This window comes from Anoplopoma fimbria, chromosome 24 (genome assembly GCF_027596085.1).
Source record: "Anoplopoma fimbria isolate UVic2021 breed Golden Eagle Sablefish chromosome 24, Afim_UVic_2022, whole genome shotgun sequence".
NCBI lineage: Eukaryota > Metazoa > Chordata > Actinopteri > Perciformes > Anoplopomatidae > Anoplopoma > Anoplopoma fimbria.
The window spans coordinates 9,047,536-9,069,798 of NC_072472.1; the positions used below are offsets into that span (position 1 = coordinate 9,047,536).

A 22,263-nucleotide genomic window follows, 5' to 3' on the forward strand; every position below is an offset into this window, starting at 1 on the left:
GACACTGAATCTCATCAACTTTCAATGTAGAACATCAACAGGAGGAGTGGACTCATGTACGGTCTATGTGCTCTGAGTTCAGTTCACTTCTTTGGCTGGATAGGTTTCCGTGCTTCATCCAGAAATTCTGACTTTTTGACTCTTCATACAAACAATAATATAAAACAACAACATAATTAAAATAATCGTCTTGCACAATATTTGGTTCTTTCATTATCTTCTATAGTTAATATAATGGGATTTCTAACAGCATTTTTTATATTTAGAAGAGCTTTCAAAGATGCACAGTTTTACAGTATCAAACTGTAACAATAAGTTATAAAAATAAATACAATCCGACCTTGTATACTGTGACGTCCTCTGCAGCTTTGAAAAGCATCACTAGATCGAATTCAATGTTCAGGTCAAATTGTACACTTTGTCTCTATGACCTTGGCTCTGCAAACATGAAAGAACTCTCTGGAAGTAACACAAAAGAGTATGAAGACTAATCTTTGATGTCATCAAGCGACACCTCCTGGAGCTGTTCCATTCACTGTGTATAGTTTAATAGTGTAATAAACATGAGTTGCACATAGCAAGAGTGAGAGCTGAGACAGTTGTAAAATATCAGCTCTATTTTATATAGTTGTATTGACACTTTGATTTATTATATTAAATAATGCTTCATACATTTATTTAAGAAATTATTTCAAGAGTTGTTCTGCTTCAAACAAACTTTTCAATTATGAGTGAGAGTGAAAAACTGCCAAATTTACAACAGCTTTGTGGATTTGAGAATGCAGGAGCTCATCACACAAACAGCTTGTTTAAAATTAACCAGGGGTTCTGCTGTGAACTCAAGCAACTCCCAAAGCAGAGTCCTAGACCTACAACTTCACCAAATGCAGCGCTTTCAGCCTAAGGCAGTTTACTTTCTATCTAAATTAGACACAAAGTATGTTTCAGCTCCCCAAGTAAGAGCTAATAGCCTTGGGTTAGGCATCAGGCATGAAGACACTCCCACTGATCCAGAATACATTTGGCAGCTTTATAAACAAAGAACTCTTTGTAAACTCTGTGATGTATCCGAGGAGTCACGGTATGAAATCTGTAGCAACTGATGTGATGTCGTATTATTAGGAGGGCTCTACCAACAAGAAACATTATTTGTTTATTTGCACCTATAATATTTTCTCTACAGTAATTGTGTCTCGCTTATTCTCTCTCCCAGTCATTTTTCAGGTGTGACAGTGGATGTCCTATTCATCATACAGTATCTCAGACACCACAGTCCTGTCCTTGGTGTGTCTCCAAACATCACCCTAGCAGTGCACTTTTATGTGCAAGGAGCCAATGGATCTAAGCTTGTAGAGACATACAACACACGGTTATAGCTTTGCTGTCCAAGTATATACAGCAAGCCAGGCCGGCACTGGGGCTCCCACCAGTGTCTTTACAGGCTGCGATCAGAGGAGCAAAAATGGATACTCTTCAACGGACTGCCCACTGCTCAGTAGAGAGGGATAAAGGCAGGCAGAAGACCTGCACTTGCCAGGTTAAAGCCATATATCAGGATACACAGGGTGTGTACAGAGCCACAAGCAGGTTGTATAAACACTGGAGCTGATTCTGTGGTATGAAGACAGTAGAAGTATGACAAACCCACTGTATGTTAAGGTAAACTGGTAATATGGAATGTAAATGACCAGGTTAGGGGTAAATGTTTAGTTAGGCAAGATTGGATGATTGCTAGCAACAACTATTTTAGAACACTCTGAACATAACTTCAAATCTGGACAGAGGATAATTGCATTGCATTGCAGGAGAAGTTTCTATAAATGTTGGATACTGTATCTTTTTTATTTTTTATTTTGCCATGAACCTGAGTTACCATTGAATTCCATTTTAATTGTTGTGAATCCTAGCTGACTACAGATGCCATCCTCTTTGAAGGAGCGGGCAACACATTTCATAGCCAGCTTTCAAGCCTACAGGGTAAGAGTGTTTCAGACAGTCCGTATAGATTGTGGACAATTTTGTTCTGTAATTTGTCATACAGAATACGCTGAAACAATACCCCTCTTTGGTTATTTCTCATGTGAATTTAAGAACTACGTTTTCAACATTTTGTGTTTCCATGGAGTTGAAGATCCTAAACTCTATTGATATGTCAACCCTGGCTGTTGTGTATGCTCTTAGTCATAGACTAAATGGGAAGCCCCTTCCACCAAGGCTGAGTAAATTACCAACTGTTGTTGTGAGTAAGCAATATGCGTGCTATGCACAATGGGACAGAGTGCTATGGCCTTGGGTTGAACAAGATGTTATGTAAGCATTCCCACCGAGAAGCAGAAAAGAGTGATGAGCTTTGGATACAGCCTGCTCCTACGCAATTAATTTGAATCAGAGGCATTAAAAACTACTGAGGTGTGTGCAGTATGTACTGCACTGATTAGGTGAAGTAGGCCACATATTCACAAAAATAAAACTATCGTGCTGGATAATAGTCATTTTTTTTCCTCTACTCTTTCGAATGTCATTGTAGAGTGAAAAGGATGTGTTGCTCCACCTCGTGAAAATGATGTGTCCAGTGAAAGTTACACTTCCATTTTTGTCTCTTACTGCTAATACGATATGATGAATAGCATTTCATAGTAATTATCAGGCACTTTGTTGGTGTGGCGGATTAATGAAGACTTTAGGCAACGGGATGAGATTTTGGTATCGAAAGCCTTCTGGTCTCCATTTGTAGTCTGCTTGTCGTCTCAGTAGTATTGACCAATCATGTTTAAGCAGGCTTTATTTGAGGGCGGGTAAACAGTCCGTGTGGAAATCAAGCAAAGCAAAACAAATTGGCAGAGATGAAATATCTGAACCCATTAGGTAATTGTATCTTAAAACCAGCTCCTAAACTTAGAAAAAAATCTGGCGGTAGACTCTCAGCTCCCACTATCCATTCTCCAAGTCTCAAGTTGCTAATTGGACTGTAAACAATAACCGGTGCATGGAAGAAGAAGTCTTGGATGAAAGCCAATGAGTTCTCAGATTGCTTTGTAGGTTCAGAAATTTAAAATATACTGGTTGAAATCTAATTATTGTATTAAATGATTTATATCGTCCATATTATCTATATATATATTTTTTTTGCCACAGTTATAGTCCAATCAAGTCACCATATTATTATGTTTCCAAAGAATAATTAAAGTAACAGTGGTGTTCTGCACTCTCAAATGCAGTATTGTGAGTAACAGCCTTTGGCCACCATTAGGACTCCATTATGATATTATCAAAGTGAGAAACCCAAAAAATAGATATTGCTGTCAGAATCAGTTGCCATGCTCTTTTCTTAATGACTTAGGAGACATGCTCTCCATCTGAAGGGATGTTGAATGTATAGTGTTGTAGACAGACTTAATGCACTAAGTGTATCCTTTTCTACTGTGGTGCTTTGATGCCATTAAAAGACAGAGACAAGAGTTTATAGCTGAGGTTTGATGTGATGGTGAAGTGTTCCAGAGGGACTGACCATTTAGTGACAACGGGTGCTGGCGGCTAATCCCCTTTTTGACGCACGCATCAAGCTACATTAGAGCTTTTTTATCAGCTGTGATCAAAGTAAATATGCGTATTTGTAGCTATTTCAATCCCCTCACAAAAATGGGCCAACAAGATAACGGGAATTTTCTAGTTTTTTTGGGAACTCCAGCCTATGATGAATGGGGGATGGCAGAGTTTTAGTGTTCTTCAGATGAAAAAGTGGCCAAAAAAGGCCACCTTAAAAGTGACATTAGCAGCATTGCTTGCAATTTTATTTTGGTAAAAATTTGCTCCAATGAAGGCCACAACTGAAAAGTTATTCCCTACAGCATTCAAAGCATTGCTGGAATTTTGAGGGCGTCAGCAGTCTGCCAGGGGAACGGTTAATCTTGATGGGAACCGTTGTGTAATGATAGAGAGATTTACTTATGCTAGAAAAATGTATCATACTGTAAGTACATCCCAAAGCAGATACATATTTTGACATGTGTGGAAGTATTTCAGTGTTGCAGTTTTCTTACACTTCAGTTTTTTTCCCTCACAAAGAGGCTTTAGAAAAAAAGAAGTAGACAAATTCCTGAGGGTTCAGGGCAGAAATAGTCTCAAAAAACACTTCACGTATTGCACTATCCCTCTCTTTTCACTTTCTTGGCAGTGCATGCTCGGTCTGTAACTTGCACCCTTCTCCTGTTTTGGCATTTTCTCCCTCATAAGTAATCTGTAGTATCTGCATCAGTGACTTTGGGCTCAATTGTGGTTTTTTTTGTTCGATAAAGCCGTGACCCTAAAGAGAACACAAAAGCCTCAGAAATAATACCAGAGCTGAAAGCAGAAACTCCCTGTGATCTACCTTTGGGAGTGGAGATTATACCTGCTTAACGTCAAGCAGACCAAATACCATATAAAGAGGCCATGAAATCAGCCAGCTAAATTTCCCCCATAATGACAGTGGAGAGGTTAGATGCTGGCAGGCACCTCACAAGCCACAGTTCAGGAGCATATGTGTGAGCCTCATGGAAAGCAGACAACTGAGCTTGATTGTTACAGGCTTAGAGAAAATCTGTATGATTTGTTCAATCCATGTACAATGGCTGGTTTACTGAATCAAAACAATTTAGATAGAGCCAGATACGTTGTCTTTCTGAACTTTCTTTCAACTCTGTAAAACAGCTGAAAACTCAAATGGAACCAAAGACATCATTTTTTATTACTTCTCACTTAGATTGTTCTACTCTTATGTGATTTCATGGCCATTTGTCAAATTCAAATGGAGCGGCCTGGATAGGAAGGGAGCACACTGTTCCCTTCCGATTTATATATTAATTTCCATTGTGTTGGAAGCATTGTTCAGCTTCAGAAAATGTTGAACTATTGTAAAAAATATATATATTTTATGTTACCTGTGACAAACTATAAAAAGCCATCTTGGTTTTGGACCATTGCAAACATTACTATTTCTGTTATTGGTCAAAACTACTTCTAAACCTTTCAAAATATATATCTGCCTACGGTAGTTTCACTGTAGATAAGATTGCACTTCATTGGCAGGTTCCTATGGAAATGTGTAGTCTGGAAGTGGCTACAATGAATATTTCACTGCTTTACAGTACAGCATCCTGCTGAGCTGCATATTACCCTTGGCCTTAGATTTATACATATATCAATCATTCATAACATCGGCTTACTGAAGGAGTTATTCCTCAAAGACCAGTATTTGAAAGACATAGCCCACCTAGTTTACTAGGTTAAACTGCAAACAGCATGAGGGTAAAAGCTTGTTTAGTCATTCCATTCTGACTAAGAGTTGATTGATTTGGTGGTTTGTGCCCCCTTCAGGTTGACAGATCTGAGTGCTTACAAGTCTGAAACAGTTCACACCCTCTCCAGCTGTCCGTACACAGCGAGTGGACTGTTGGCATCACATATCAAGCCAATCCTAGTGGTATTATCCCCCACGGTGATGACGTGGTATTTGTTCAACTGCAAACCTGCAGGCTCTCAAACGTAAGCATGATATTTGAGGGGCTTAGGTGGAATACTACATTAGGTCATTCCTATATTCACATTGCGTTTCTAGTTGACATGAAGAATAATGTATGTCAGAAACCGTTTCAAGCATGAAGGTAAAAACAAACTGCAGCAAATCAAGAGATGCAGAGCTGTTACTCTTAATGGGGGCCCTCATTAAATCAGCAGAGAGCACCAAATGACTCAGCATGGCATGTTGTTAGATGAAGACACAATTTCTAAATGGGGTCTAATAAGATTTTAAAGAAAGACTAGAGTCAGTTGGACTGAAGATGAGCAAGGCGGAATCCAGTCTGGTAGCATTTCAGATGTGGTTTAAAATTTTAGTAATGTCAGACCACAGAGAGTGCTTTCTCATGTTCATGTCCGAAAGCTCTCAGTAAGGAGGGATGTGTTTGCACATTTTCTATGTTTAATAAACAGACCAACTGACCTTCATTTCAGTGCTTTTCTATTTCATCTCTTGTCGGCGCTGCAGCAGAATCATCTTAGGAAGTTTCAAAAGTTGTTGTATTTTTCTTCAACTGTTTTGGGATCTTTGATTTGGATGTTACATCACAGTCGTCTGAATGCCAGACCAATGTTCTCATATCCAATAGTGCTTACAGTAGATCATTCTGCTGCCACAGTGTGATGCTAACTGAGTGGGGCTGTGACAGCATATGTGTGGGTTGTAAAACTGGACTGATAGTGGAACTGGGCATCTGCGTGTTCAATGGTGCTATTATAGAAAACTATACCTCCTCCAGCTCTTATCTAAAGATGACAGAACATATCATCATAGCCAGACTCACACATGCAGCCTGTCTGCAGAGAGCATGGGTGCCATGAGAGATGAACTCATAATTGATTTTTTTTTCTTAAGTAGACATGTCACTAAACTAAGCCTTCACATGGCAGTACTGTCACTGCCCACAATGTACTCAATCATTTTGATTACCGAAATGAAACCTTGGGTGCATTGTAACAGGCTGCTTTTAAATATATATATATATATATATATATATATATATATATATATATATATATATATATATATATATATATATATATTATGCTGCATTGTTATAGATTGAATGCACTTCACAATGACACTAAAGCCACTTGAGCTCATTTTACTACAGATATTTGGACCAGGTTGGTGTAATATGTCTGTAAACTAATTTCACATTTAAATTAGGGGCCCTATTAGAATTATGAGTAAATACCAGTGAAGTTAACTACATACATCGTTCTTTCTCAATGTTATAAACACACAAAAATGAATAGGTTTCTGGAGGTAGGTAAATGCGTGAGAGCCCAGGTGATATGGGGATGCGCCAATTTGGCTCTTTCTGCTGTGACTATTGGACCAAGTGGATCTAAACTGACATCACTCATTCTCTCTCACTCTTTCTCTCTCTGTTGGTGTGTGTGTGTGAGAGAGTTAGAACGAGAGAGTGAAAGAGAGTCTGAAAAAGAGGAACAGATGTAGATTCTGAAGGGGATATTAACTGGCTGCTTTGTATCATCAGATTAAATGTTGGGTATAAGCCATATAGATTAAAATTAAACATCTAGTAACATGCTGTAACAGCAATAAAAAAAGCCTCTGCACAAATCCTTTCAATCTAATTATAACTCAACTGTGAAGGTCTACCACTAACAAAATACATCCGCATGGGTTAATTAACCGTAACAACTTAGTAGCCACAGGGTATATTAGCATTCTTCTAAATTACCTCTTCAATCTTAGAGAGATCGATACCTCCTACTGCTAACCAGTATCTCTGATGTTGACATTTGGGTCATGACCTGCATGGCTAGAGTCTCTGCCAGCTGTGGTGACATGGCTGCAGGGCAAAGAGAGATATATATGGCCCTGGGGACTGAATGATATGGGCCATGCATGTGTGTATTTGTGTGTGTATGTGTGTGTGTGTGTGTGTGTTTCTCTGTTTATACCAGTTTCATTTACAGTGTAGTATGAGCAAGGCCAAAATTCCAAATTTATTTCCAAAGTTTGAAAAAGATTGAATATAAATACAGGGATGTCAAATTTACAAAAAAAGAATAGTATGCAGGGGCAATAGAGGTTACTCCCCACAGCTCATACTAGAAGCGTTTAACTGCACAAAAATCATAAAACAGCCAAACAAACATGGCTAAATACATTTGTGTTTCAAGTATTATAGTCATATTTATTAAACATAAAAAATGTCCAAACATGACCCATATTACAGTCTTGTGTTCCCTGTTTGGCTTGTGAAACCTATATCAGTAGGAGATCTTTTGAGGTACGCTATGGCCAGGTTATGCACATTGCAAACTGGTTATAAGAATATATTCAATATTTTATTTGCTGTTTTTGGGACGGCTGCTGGTTTACTCTCTTTTAAGGAGTGCTGCATGCCTGATGAAGCATCTGTCAATTGCCTTAAGATGATTAACCTTTCGCTGAGCCTCACTTGCCACAAATAAACACATGATGGTGTTTTCAAATCAGACACAGCTCATCTTCCATCCGTGTCACACTGAGGCGGCTACAATCAACCATGATTACCACAGTCAAATTTTAATAACTAATGTTTAAAACACAGGAACCAGATAATGGCCAGTTGTCATTCTGAGTGAATGAGTTTATCAGGCCTGAAACACATGAAAAAAGAAACAGTGCAACAGTTTACCATGGCTGTCGCCTCATGGGACCATTATAGTGATAATGCCCATGGAATAAATGTTTGCAAGCACTTGCTTGTTTATACTTTCCTGCCACTCTCCTTGGTGCTTATTTTTCCCCTTTACAGTCATGCTAGAAGGTTTTCATTTTTAAATGAGTTCAATTATCTGTATTTTCATTTGTTTGACAACAACATTTTGCTGGATAGGGACACTCTCTCTCTCTCTCTCTCTCTCTATATTATATATATGTGTGTGTGTGTGTGTGTGTGTGTGTGTGTGTGTGTGTGTGTGTGTGTGTGTGTGTGTGTGTGTGTGTGTGTGTGTGTGTGTGTGTGTGTGATTTATGAAGCCAAATTGTTGTTCTTCTAATCTTTCAGTGAAGGTAACAATGAAGGCGAAACGTAGCTCAGAAGAAAGCCCACTTGAAAAATAGATATGTGTCCTTGGGTCAGTCGAGACAGAACAATGCTGCTGAGGACATGTGACCTACTTTGCTCTTGTCATTTGCGTCACGCACACAGCACTTAATGTGATCTTTGCAAATTTTGTGTTATTCATTTATCCTGATTTCCTTCTCTTTTTTAAAGTAGCATTTATTATTTATTTATTGCAAAAAGCAGTATTAAAGTAATTTATGAGACAGTGTGGGATGGGCTACCATTCTGTATTTTAGATTATGAAGACATATTTTTTTCTCAAACATCCCCTCAAGGACTCCTTGGAAAGAAGTTACACCCCACCAAAGCAGGAGCATTAGCATACTTATATAAGGATATTAAAATGGGTGAGAGCACCCTACAAAGGACGATACAAATCTCAGATACTCGTCTTGGATTGGTTTCTAAATATGTAAAAAGACTTGCAAAAACACTTATATCATTAAAGAAATGCGTATAATGCCAAAATATAGATATATCCTCTGGCAAAGGCTACTTAACCTCATTCAGTCACGCAATGAATTTAAGTACAAAATAAACATCAAAGTAAACTAATCATCCTCTTTTTTGGAAGGACAGTGTTTATTTAATTATTTATTGTCAAATCAGCTGGGCCGTGAGAGCCAGTATTCTCTGATTTGATCAGCAACAAACTGGCGGAAGCTGTCCTTGGTGCTGAATGGTGGTTTGTTATACAGATAAAAAGTAATAGAGCTGTCCATGGTGCTGAAAGCGTGACTGGACTCGACTCAGGCCTGCGGCTCATTTAGGATTTAGGGTCTTAAATAGATATGTATGGCATGAAGGGACACACAAGCAGACACACACAGACACACAAACACACACTTCTCTACCTGAAATGATATGTGTAATTACTAAGTGTTCTACCGTCATTGTGAATGTCACCTTAGAAATTGTGTCACATTATTTTGTCACTATTTTAACATATATATATATGTATATATATATGTTTGTGTGTATATATATTTATATGTTTGTGTGTATATATATTTATACATATAATCAGATTCAGAAGCTGTTTATTGCCAAGTACATTACACATACAATGAATTTGGCTAGGTGATTGATTGGTGCGTATCAGTAAACAGTGCAATAATATAAGACATAATTAAAAAAATATATGAAATGTACTAAAAAAAACAACCAAATAAGATGTTAAAACAAGTATATCATTAAAATGTCATGTATATTCATATATATATATATATATATATATATATATATATATATATATATATACACCTATCTGCTTATGTCACTATGTATAGTCGACACTTGTGCTAGCATCTATACATATATATAAATATAAATATGTATATATCTATATATCTTTTTATAAATAAATAAATATATATATACTATATATATATATATATATATATATATTTATAAATAAATATATATAAATATGTTATATCTATATATCTATTATATATATATATATATATATATATATATATATATATATATATATATATATATATATATATATATATATATATATATATATATATATATATATATATATATATATATATACCTATCTGCTTATGTCACTGTGTATAGTCGACACTTGTGCTAGCAGTAAGAAATCAAGCTAAGGCTGTGTTCCCAGTCAGTGCAGCCCTGCTTCCGCTTGGTGAAACCACGCATGTGTTGATCCGTGCTGCAGCAACGTGCATCAGCTCCTCTCTGACCCCGGTGTTAATCTGCATTCAGACTCAGGCTCTTCTGGGTTTTTTTTTTTTTTGTTGTTGCAGCCGCTCGACATTAGAGTAGCATATTACTGGGGGGGGGTTCTCAGTCTGTGGCCGGTTTTTTTTTATTTTAGGGCCCTGTCAGTCTGAAGATCCGCCAACAGACACGCACAAAAAAAAAAAAAAAAAAAAAAAAACAAGACCAAGAACGAGGCGACGCGAAATCATCCTTTCTTTCCTTTTTTTGGGGGGTTTTTTGTTTTTGGCTGATTTCACTTCACCGCACGTCCGCATCGGGTCCAGATCTGCAGCCCTGCGCTCCCCCGCTACCGTGCGTAATGTACCGTAGAGAGGAAACACAGTAAATAGACGGACACGTCCATCTGCAAAAAAAAAAAAAAAAAAAAAAAAAAAAAAAAAAAAAAGAAAAGAGGAAACGAAGATGGTGATGATGATGGCTTCACCAAATTTAGCTTCCAAATGCTCGACAGCAATGGCGAAGCCTTCCCTCCCCCTGAAGCTGTTTCTCTGGGTGTTTATTGCCGTTAATCTTCCTACAAGGTAAGAAGCCGTCATATTCCGTCTCTAAAGCCTGAATCTATCTCAGCCTTTTTGCTGGGTTGCGGGTGTCTTATTTTAACAACGCGTAATTTCTGCGGTGCCTCCCAGCTAATGCCACACACACACACACACACACAGCGATCCTGGATGATTAGATAGCTCAGAGGAATATCATTTTATTATAATAATAAGAAAAAACATAACATGTTTGCGCATATATCACATGTTTAATCGCAGCTGGAGATGGAGGTGTGATATATCTTTTTTTTTTAAAGATGCCTATAGCGACACATGCATCGCATTTACTGGCAGATTTTGTGCACCATAATGCATTTTTTCTTTTTTATACAGAAAACAAAAGCGACGAGCAGCTATAAGTCTGATTTAAATAATCGTGCTGTGGATATCATACGATGTAATATCTAGCGTTGTTATGCGGTTAAATGTGTCTCTTGAGGAGGCCAGGATCTCTCACAGTCTGCCCAGCGTTAGAAATAGCATAGTGGCAGGCTAATTTGCTTGGAGCTAAGGCTACATATAGTCCCTGCTAAGCTGTCTTTAAGGATCACGTCTATTCTAAGAGCCAGAGCCTTGTTATTAAACACAGGTGTCGGATGTGGCACAACTCGAATAGCTTTAAGTGCAAACAGTCGTTTGTAATGAAGACAACTTGAGTATGAAGGAGGGTATGTTTGATGTCTTGTATTTGGAATAAAAATAAATAAATAAAAAAAAGCATTTCAAAATGGCAGACAACCACACAGAGAACACAAAGTGTAAAGGCACAATAAGGACAGGGATAACACATATGGAGTCATCCTTGTCTTGAACACACACTCGCGCAGACTCGCACAGGCAAAGGACTGCCATTTCAGCTGGAACTGAGGTGCAGATTTGAGTTTGTTGAGAGAAGCTGTTTGGTCTTCCCCGCCAAGACGTTATTCCTCGTGTGTGCTAAGATGAGAGAAGGCAAGAGGGAGGACTGCCTCGGCTCCTCGCTTCGCTTTTCCTCTTCTTGTGCTCTTCTTTGAGGGTGAAAAATGGAGGCAGATAAATCAGACGGCGTTCAACCATCGTCACGCTGATCGCAACCTCGGGGCTCACTGCCCCAGTGCCCAGGCTTCATTGTCAGGCCTGTGCATTTCTAATTGTAGGCAGAAGTAGTGCTCACCATAGGCTTGAGTAAGCACTACAGATTACTACAGAATTACACCAACAATTAAGATATATGGGCAGGTTATGGATGATACAATATGAACAGGGGTGTGACATTTTGGGGCTTCTTAGATAATCATAACAAGGCCAAATGGGAGCTCTATATGTGAACACCTGTACACATGTAATATATGTGTCTCAAAGCTAGTTACCCCCTATCACAGCAAGATACATTCTTTTCCAAATACTTCATGTACAAGTCCTGTGTATTTTATAGTTTTTATAAAACGGCTAATTGCTCTGTAAGTAGCATGAGGCGTTATTTGTGATTCACGTATGAGACCTCTTACATAAGGCATCTCTCAAGGCCTCAGGCATGCTTTCAGTAATATATGCTACTTTGTGACTCATTGACAGTTACTATGTGTAGTGATGTCCGATTACATCACCACACATGAACCCAAGTGCACGGTCCTAAGTCATGGAGATGTTGAAGATATTTATCCACAATTGTTTCAGTCAATAATTAGGCTTCAGATGTAGGCCCAGGGTCCGCTAGGAGATTTAGGAAACCATGATAGTATGGCCATCGCAGGAGGAAGTGATGTCAGAGTGAGGAAGTGCTCTGCTCAGGTTTTCTGTTATGCCAAGTGATGTGTACTGTTTTGGTGGACATCAACAGCATTTTAGGTTGCAGATGCTATTCATCATAGAATCATAATTTGGGACCCACTGCAATTTATTTTGTATTTTCAGTTTTTATCTGTTTTCTAACCATAACTGTACCAGAACTTTGTATTTTAATACAAATTTATATTCCCATGGATCAACAAAGAGCCTGTATTGGTTTGATGGACATGGACATATATATACGTATATATGTAACATTACAGTAAATCAGATTTCCGGATTGTTGTTTAAAATTCCAATAGACATGCTAGTTTGTATTGGTGTCACTGAAGTCACATTTCTGTCCATACATCACATATGGTATATGACATAATGTTTATATCTTCCTCTAATGCCTGACAAGCAATAATGCAGTTCCTATAATCTGACATATATGAAAAATACAAAGTCCAGCAGTGTAACACTGGTTGTTAACTACATATTTTTTTCCCGTTTCAAGTAAATAATAATCCTCAATATAGCAGATTTCCTCTAAATCTGTCAGGGTTTATACAACATCACTTTACAATATTTCTCTAATGTGAAAATGTTGTGTTGTGAATTTACCTCTGTTCCTCATCACCTAAAATGTCAATCAATGTATAGCTTATGTTGTGTCAATGCTGGCAATGCAGGAATCCGTTAACGTAACAAAGCAGTGCAATGCCTCATGTAGTTGAGGCTTAAGAGGAACAACAACAACAACAACAACAACAACAGCTACCTTTCCAACAACATAAACACCCACACAGTTATCTTCAGTTGGCATAATTGTGTATAAAACAAATAATGACAAAGTAACTTAACGTAATGTAAATATTCCATCTTTTTATATTTCTTTTACATGGGACTTCTGAGTAAATTTTCCTTGCTAAAATTGCTTTGCTAGCAAGAATATGCTATGGCCATAATACATTAAATGAAGATGGCGCCATGACAATCACAGCTGATCAAAATGACTATAGGTTTGTTATATTCTTTGGAGCTGTTTGCTCTTCATGACAAATATCATGGCACATTTTGTGCTTATTGAATAAATGAAATCCTGAGTCAGCCTCTTGTAGCATTCCAGTTATACCAAGCCTAGTTATACTTAGTTATTAGTAAATGCAGTTCCATCCATTTAATTAGGAAACCTACAGTGTATTAGGCTCAATCAAACACATACACTATCTGAAGATGACAATCTAAGACCAAAGCTGCCTTTTGTTTATAACTTTGAGAGTCCGTCATATTCATAATTTAAGGTGAATTTAGATTAATGGGATAGAGTTTTGTGAATTAACAACAGTAGTGGTTACTCTAATTGACTCAGCCATGCAAGCACCACATGAAACCTGAGTAAGGGTCATTGATATTTGGACATAACATGCCTTGTTCTTTCTGAGTGTCTTATCTAAATTTATTTTTGACTATTTCACTAGTTCAAGCTTTTCTAAGAGATCCCGTGGATAAATATAGATCTACTACCCTTACTACAAAAGGGTCTGTGCGTTTCTATTTTAAGGACACGGCTACACGGCAGGTGAATGATGATGCTAGAGTAGAGAGCGAATACTTGTTAAAACTAGTCCACTGATGTTTGGTTTCCCTCCATGGTAATATATATGGCCTGAATTCACATGCATGGGGGAGTTTATTACTAACCAATCAATGTTGTTTTAGAATTTGACTCACTGTATCCTCACGCATATGAAGCTCCAAAAAGTTACGTAATTAAAATGCACACAGAAAGGTCACCCCACCCAGAATTGGACCCTGCTATCGCTTCCTTAATGATTGATAACATGTTAATCCACCAAACCTTTTACAGGATCTTAATTCCTTATCATCATCAAACATCTTCAAACCCTTAGATTTAGATAATCTAAGGTATTACTGATTGGCCCTTTTAACTTGATACACCACATTGGCAACATTACAAATTGGCCTAATCTGCCTTTCTGTACTTGATTGCTGAAATACACAAGTCAGCCTTGCATGCCAACATCAACGTATCTACAGGATTTGGAGTGTATCCTGTAATTATATCCTCTCTTCCTGAGGTCAGTTATAGTAATTAGACAGTCCAGGTTGTTGGTTGTTCTTTATGCAGGAACTGTAACAGCAGAACCGTTAAGCAGAAGCACAATTAACATTTTTAAATGACTACAAGGAAAAAGTGTCCAGTTCATTGTGTTCTATTGTTTTATTAACGGTAGAGCTTGTGAGAGGAGGGTTGTGCTGTAGCAACAACGTGACGTGCACAAGAAGGTTATTGTGTTGTTGCCATAGGTGCAGAACAAATTCCATGTCGGTTGTTAATTAGCATGAGTGTTCTCTACATTTGTTTCCTTTTATTAGGAACGGTTTAAAAACATGCAAAGACGATAGCCGAAGGGAACTTGATGTGGATTCTAATGGCAGGCACAGAGCTGTTTCTATCTCTGGTATTGCTGTCATTACCCTACTTAGACCATCTCATGAATGTGTAGAACTGCCCCGAAATAGGGCACTTCACCACTGCTTCACATGGAACCTGAGATGTGATTTTAATTGAGGTCTGTTTTGACCGCTCCATATGGAGCCGATGAGAGTGTTCTTTGATGATGGCGCTAAATGTGAAGGGGTTAGAATGTATGAAAATAGCAGACTCGCCTAAATGACAGTTGGTGTGAACACAACAGTTAACTCCAGTGTCATCCTTACAAACCCACTTGCGAACATACATATTCATAAAAATAAAAAAACACCGCACACAAACGCATAACAGCACTCGCACACGTACACAACACACTGGCGCAGACCTCTCTGTGGATATTCAGGTGCCGAATTAGTAGGCAAAACCTCAGATCTGCCTGCAGTGGTGAACACGTGGCTCTTCCTTTTGATCTGTTTGTCTTTGGAGCATTACCTGATGCACAAAGTGAAAAAAAGAAAAAAAGAGATGGTCCAAGTTCTTAAACCCTTCTCTGCCCTGTTTATCTACCCATCTATACATCTAGTCTGTCAGTGCCAGAGACAGATACTCCCTGCATATATCTTTTATGACATCCAGCAAGGCATATCTAAAAGGATCCACCTGAGAAAATGTATTAAGATTTAATGTTTTAGCTACTAGTGTTATGGTGCAGATGGAGGGCACCTAATGGCACTTAATGCAGTCTTAGGAAAAGTGCTGGTCAAAACATTCTTCCTCGCACCCAGCCTAAGAACATAAGAAAGCTATCAGGGCTTCTATCCTTGTGCTTTACCATGGAAACTGTGTCTTGTCATCTCACCATTAATGATTCTTTATTATTTCATTTAGAAGTCTCTTTTTCCTCTCGTTGCTTTAAAGCTTTGCTAAAAGCTCGCTACTTTTTCACTGTTTCTCTTTTCTCTATCTCACCCTATATTTCTGTATCTATCTATCAATCTATCACTTTTCTCTGTCTTGTTTCTGATGCATTGTGTGCCTGTACATATCAGTGTTACTTATCAATGATTTCTGTCATCAGAGGCACAACTTCCATGTAATTAGTGTTTGTAGGCCTCTCTTTAATGCATATGCATACAGGGAAGATCACACAAATAGTAGGAGATATGAATCGTGTGGTTGATTGAAAATTCCATCAGATATTAGACAGGTCCTTGGTGTGCATCGGAAAATTAGCTCCTTCCAAAGAGTGTGTGCACATTTACATTGGTGTATTAAAAGCAAACAATTTCAATATTTTATTTTGCTCTTGCTATGCCTTTTACTGAATATATATATATAGAGCACAATAATACAGTGAAACTAAACTATTAAAGAGCATAGTACAAATCACAATGCAGTAATAGTGGAGTGCTACATATGAATGGATAGCTCTGGATTTAATAAATAGCAATGGCAAGCAGAAAAGTTGTAAGTATTGATTTGAAAGAACTGAGAATTGTAGCAGACCACAAGTTTGAATTTGCTCAGAAGCACTGCGTTTCCTAGTTTAGGCAAGATTTGTTTAAAGACAAAAGATATGTCCATACTAAGTATTTGGAAAATAATGTCTCTTGCTGTGATAGGGGGTAACTAGCTTTGAGACACATATATTACATTTGTACAGGTGTTCACATATAGAGCTCCCATTTGGCCTGTTTTAAGTCACTTTAATATTTTTAAATTCCTTTGACAGTAATATGATTTAACTGGTGCTTTTACAAACCTCTTGGAGTTGATATATTTTTTAATAACATTCATACATCATGTTCATACTTTTCTTTCCACTCTTCTCTTTCCAACACACAAATAGAGTCCATAAACATCTCACCCCTAGCCTTCAGCAGTACACGCATCATAATGTAGTGGTAAGTCTCCTGACACACTATAGTCCTACGTGGCAGCAGCATGTTATTGCCAACATTAATTGGCCCTTATGCATTGTCACACCTCCATCTTCGTATTTTGTAACAGAGACCAAACAATTCCATACATATCATTTACCAAGACCCCACTTGTCCCTGGGAAAGCTAGAGAAAACATTTACAGCCCAGCCGTGGTAGTATTTGTGGTAGAGGGCTCTTGAGACATCATTATGCTTTCAGTTTGAGATGTCTGAGGTGAGGAAGTAAACTTCTCTTCTCCAGCTGCCACAGAAGCTTGCTTGGCCCTGAAAACCTATTTAGACTTCGAAAAAACAACTCTGACGTCAAGTTACCCAACTTTCCCCATCTTCACATTTTTTCACCAAGTTGGAAATTGAAGGAGAGATTTTTCTGTTTTTGAAAGATAATTGTGGAGGATGTCGTTCAAACTCTGGAACTGACAGTAATAGTATAGTAAATGCAATTCCTTTACATTTATGAAATAAAGACAATTTGGGTACATTCTGGCTTTTACTTTTTGCAGTAATGAAACCTAGTACTTTCAATGCATGTCAAGCTATAAAGACTAAAGACAAATACACCCAGAGGTGGACAGACATGCCTTTACTTGAAGATATTATCGCCCTTTTTTTTGTTAATAGTGTCACAGCTCTTTGTCAATCAGTTCATCACACTAGTCCTTTGTCACGCAACTCTTTTTTTGGAGAGTTGGCCACCTGGATGGAAGCCAACAAAAGTCACTACGTCTCACTTTGAAAGAGGGACCATTATTGAACTTGTTTCAGTCTTGACAGAAAAATTTAATTCATGAGTGCTTGTGATAAATATGTCCAGATGGGCATTTAATGTTGCCTCCAAATTACTTGATATTAGTGCTAACATCGGCTGTCTAAACTGCGTTTATTTTGCATGACTGACACAGGCAAAGTTGCTGACTATCTAACTACATTACTTAAATGAAACATTAGCAAGATCTCTCCACGGGGAAAAAGTGTGTACAAGGCTTCCGGGAGGACAAATTTAATGATGAAAGTGATGTGTCACAAAGATGATAGTGGCTCTCAGCTGGTGTGGTGGTGCACACTTATATGCCCTGATGTGTGTTCCATTGAAAATAAACTAAACAGTGTAACACTCTTTAGATCACCTTACTGCATGTCCCCTCAGAGAAAAAATAATTCCCATCAACCATAAGCTATATATCTATTATATATCCTCCTAGATTAGCATATATATTGTGACATTTTCAGGCTATGATTGCTTTGTGCTTTGGTATTTGCTGCATCTCTTAAGTGTTCTATGCGGGGAACAAGACGGAGAAACCATGGGGTTATGAAAAAACATTGAATGCATCTGCATACAGGAAATGCAAAGATCTGAAAATCAAATAGCAATTTGTTTTTGTTCTCTTATCTGATGTGGTCTAAATGCATGATAGGATTGGTCTTGAATAGTTTTGGTTTTTTTTCTTCACCAAAATACAAAATTGTCAGAGATGTGGATGACCTTTAACATATTTGAAGAAAATCTCAATCAAAGAACCATGTTTAAAGTTACTTTTTTTTTGCAAATGACAATGTATGCACAAGACTGCATTGCTGCAAGAATACAGACATCTCAGAGTGAAAACATATTTGATTCATGATAACCTTGTAGTGTGAAAAATGCGTTGTTCTGTATCACATGTGTTACACTGAATGTGTACTATATATAATTCATATGTTAATCCTAAAAAAATTATCATTAATTTCAGTCTATTTTCTGTATCTTTTTTTTATTTTTAGCATTTTTCAACTACTTTGTTTCAAAAGAAATCACATAAACAAAATGGAAAGGGAAGATTGATCCCAAACATTTCCGTATGTTTCTATTAGCTATAATATGGTGCGAAAATATCTCTTCTGACCTTGTCTCTAAGCTCGTATTTATTTATAAAGAAAGCAGAGCACAGTACAAAAAACACTGCTAAAATAAATTATTGATTTCCATGCATTTATTTTCTTTCTCCTCCTCGCAGCTCCTTCCAGACTGATGACGATGATGAGGTGACCAACAAGACGTGGGTGCTGACTCCCAAAGTGTACGAGAGTGACGTCACACACATCCTTAACAGCCTATTGGATGGATATGACAACAAACTCAGACCTGACATTGGAGGTGGGTGCTGATTTCTCACAGATGATTCGTTTAGTAGCAGAATCACCAAAAAAACCCACCAACGTTTAAGTCCAAATTTGCAATCAGTCATGTATATGCACTCATTATCTGACAAACAGGCTCATATCCAAGCACATTATACATTTACTGTAGAAAATAGGACGTAGCATCTGTGATGTCAGCTACGTATTTCTAAAAGGATCCTGCCTTACTCTCACTTGTTGAAGATAATCCATGATTGTGCAGCTGTTTGAACCCAAACCCAAAATACACTCCTCTTACATCTTTCTCAAAATTGTCACTAAGAAATACATTCAATTGGTTAATAAATAAGGGAAGACTTTCCCCTTTTTTGGAGTATCAAGCATTAACTAGAAAGGTGTACTGCAGATCTCCCACCGGTTTGACTGCAAAGAGCATTGCTGTGTTGCAGCTTCACTCTAACAAGAAAACATATAGGGATGAATTAGGGCAATTAACTCGTCTAGCTGTCTTCCCGTGTAGCAGCGGCTGAATGATGGCGATGTACACCAGTCTGTGTGTTGGTAGCTCTGTTAGCTGTTAGTGTTAAGCCGAACAGACTATCCAAAACAAAAGACCAAGTGAACCACAAAGTAGTGGCCAAGGACATATGAACGCACACACACAACGGATTGATGACTTTCCTGGCAGATAACAGTTTACCACAAAATCCAAAATAGATATTTTTGGGTTGTTTTTGTGTAGGTTGCTGAGTGTTGGAGACATTGGCTGATGTTTTTTTCTCTCTACCAAACTACACCACCTAACCGTATTAACGCAAAGAAGTAAAGCGTGCATCTACTCATGGACGAGGCTCATGCTTGTGACAGCGCAAGATTTAAAAATTGATGGCGTCCTCCTTGGCTGAGCTGTAACGTCAGCTACCTCAGTGGTGCTAGATGAGCTAGCAGTATCAAGGATAGATGCACACTTCCTTCTTTGCAGTGATACGGTTGACAAGTTTCTGTACAAAGAAGATGGTTTCTACATGAAAGGGCTCACAAGAACGTCTGTAGATTATCTTGAGTAACTGGGTCATGATTTCTTGAAAGGGACATTGCTGTTGAGTTTTTCAAATGCTTTTTTAGGCTTGGAGCACCACAGGCCGAGTGCCATCTAGTCCCATTATATTCAAGAGAAGGCAGACATCTCTAGATCCAATATACTTAACAGTCAGCAAGTCACTCCAATGTAGATTAATATTTAGCACTAAAGGAAAGAGGAAAAGATAAAAAATATATATACGGGGGTGAACTGTCCCTTAGGGCATCTTTTTTATGAAAGAAATCCACTTTGTGGTTAGGTTGATGACATGGTTTTTATTCAGGGGGCTTTTAAATGGTTTCATATGCCCAAGAGTTTAGACATTACCCTCAACAAGTCATTGAGATCTATTGTCTTCTCACACAATAACAGTGTTTGGGTGAGGAATCAGTTGACTTTAAACTTGACTTTACAAAAAAATAAAAATGACTTTACCTCTACACCAGTGACTTGCTACTTTGCTTGGCCTCTAGCCTGATGGCCTGGAATTACTTGATATTCTATCAAAGCCCAAAGATTACAATTTATATTCTACATAGTACTTTTTCTTATGACAAAAGATACATTTTTAAAGGCTGCTGCTTTAGCCTATTTAAAATAACACATCAATAGTGGCGGGTTATATCACCTGTAGCTATCCAGATAACAATAATGCTATGAGTTACTGGTCAAATAGATACAATGAAACTTGGCTTTTGTCTGGATCTGCAACAGGATTTAGACTTGATAAAATGGTATCAAACATCAACCCTAGTCACAGGAATAACATAACATTACATTGAAATTGACTCATGACTTATTGAAGACTCAAAACACAATGTTTAGGACCTGGACTCAACTTGGGACTCCAAAGCTAAGTCTTGTGACCTACCTGGACTTGCCTCACCTCTGGTATCTCTGCTGCAAATTGAAAAACAACAGGAAATAATTACTCTTTAATTGTACTGCACTGGATGGCCTATTCACTGTCTGTGGAAATAGAACATTGAGGATTTATTATACAGAGAATAGAGTTCATTGTTACACCATGCTGGCTAGTACAAGGTGTCCATGTGTGTTTTCCTGTGTCCATTCTATCCATGTGTTTGTGTTGTTTGTTGAATGGCATCCGAGCTGACTATAAATAATGTGTACCTGTGACAATGTTCATGCACATATTGTGGTCGGGAAAGCAAGTCATAGACAAGTAGCTTACGCCCTTCACTCTGACATACAGCTGGGCAGGGCTCCATTTAATGCACAAGTGCACAAATATCCTGAAGCCCGTCTTGTCCACCTGCAAGAGCAGAATAGGGAGATATTCAGTACCCTTGAATACTTGATGATCATGGATCAGTATTCCTGGGAAAACTGGTTGAAGTCAGAACCTGTCACATACTCTTACAGAATAATAAAGACATGCCACTTCATATGCGAGCAGAGAATTGCTTTGCCATTCACTGTAGGGGCACAGGTTAATGCTGTATTAAAGCAAAAAATGCTAAGAGTAGATGTCAAAATATGCCCTAGCAGGACGTTGATCTTATATAGCATGTGCTATAACCACGCAGCTACTAAGGCGCTCCAAACTTGCCTCATTGTTTAAACACTTTGGAGAATTGTCCCGTTTTCTACCAATTTGAAATGTGCTGCGGTCTTTGTCACTGTTCCCTCAACTGTTGACCTAAGGAAGGTATATATGTGCTACCTCATCAGCTGCTTCTTCCCACCTGCCTCTTGAGAGGTTCTTGCTACCCAAGGTTTTAACCCCTTCCTTGAAGGAGCACTGCGACAAAAAGAGAACAATCCCTCACTGGCTTCCCCACCACAAACATGGCCAATTATTTTAGATGGAAAAAAAAAAAAGACAAAGCTGGCATACTACGACTATCAGAATTGACCTGATGCCGCTTTAAAGCATAATTAATGAATTGTTGAAATGATGGCACCAAAAGAAAGCAGCTGAGTAAGTCTGTTACACTGCTTTCATG

At 38.0% G+C, this 22,263-nt stretch overlaps 1 protein-coding gene across 2 annotated transcripts in view; it reads left to right on the plus strand.

Moving 5' to 3' along the window:
• Nucleotides 1-10,786: 10,786 nt before the first annotated feature.
• The window catches only part of gabrg2 (gamma-aminobutyric acid type A receptor subunit gamma2), a 53,810-nt gene continuing 42,333 nt past the window's right edge, over nt 10,787-22,263 (plus strand). For both annotated transcript variants that reach the window (XM_054625343.1, XM_054625342.1), the window contains exons 1-2: nt 10,787-10,924; nt 19,089-19,228. In XM_054625343.1, coding sequence (XP_054481318.1) covers nt 10,806-10,924; nt 19,089-19,228 — 259 coding nt within the window. In that variant the 5' untranslated portion in view covers nt 10,787-10,805. The remainder of the gene's footprint in view (nt 10,925-19,088; nt 19,229-22,263) is intronic.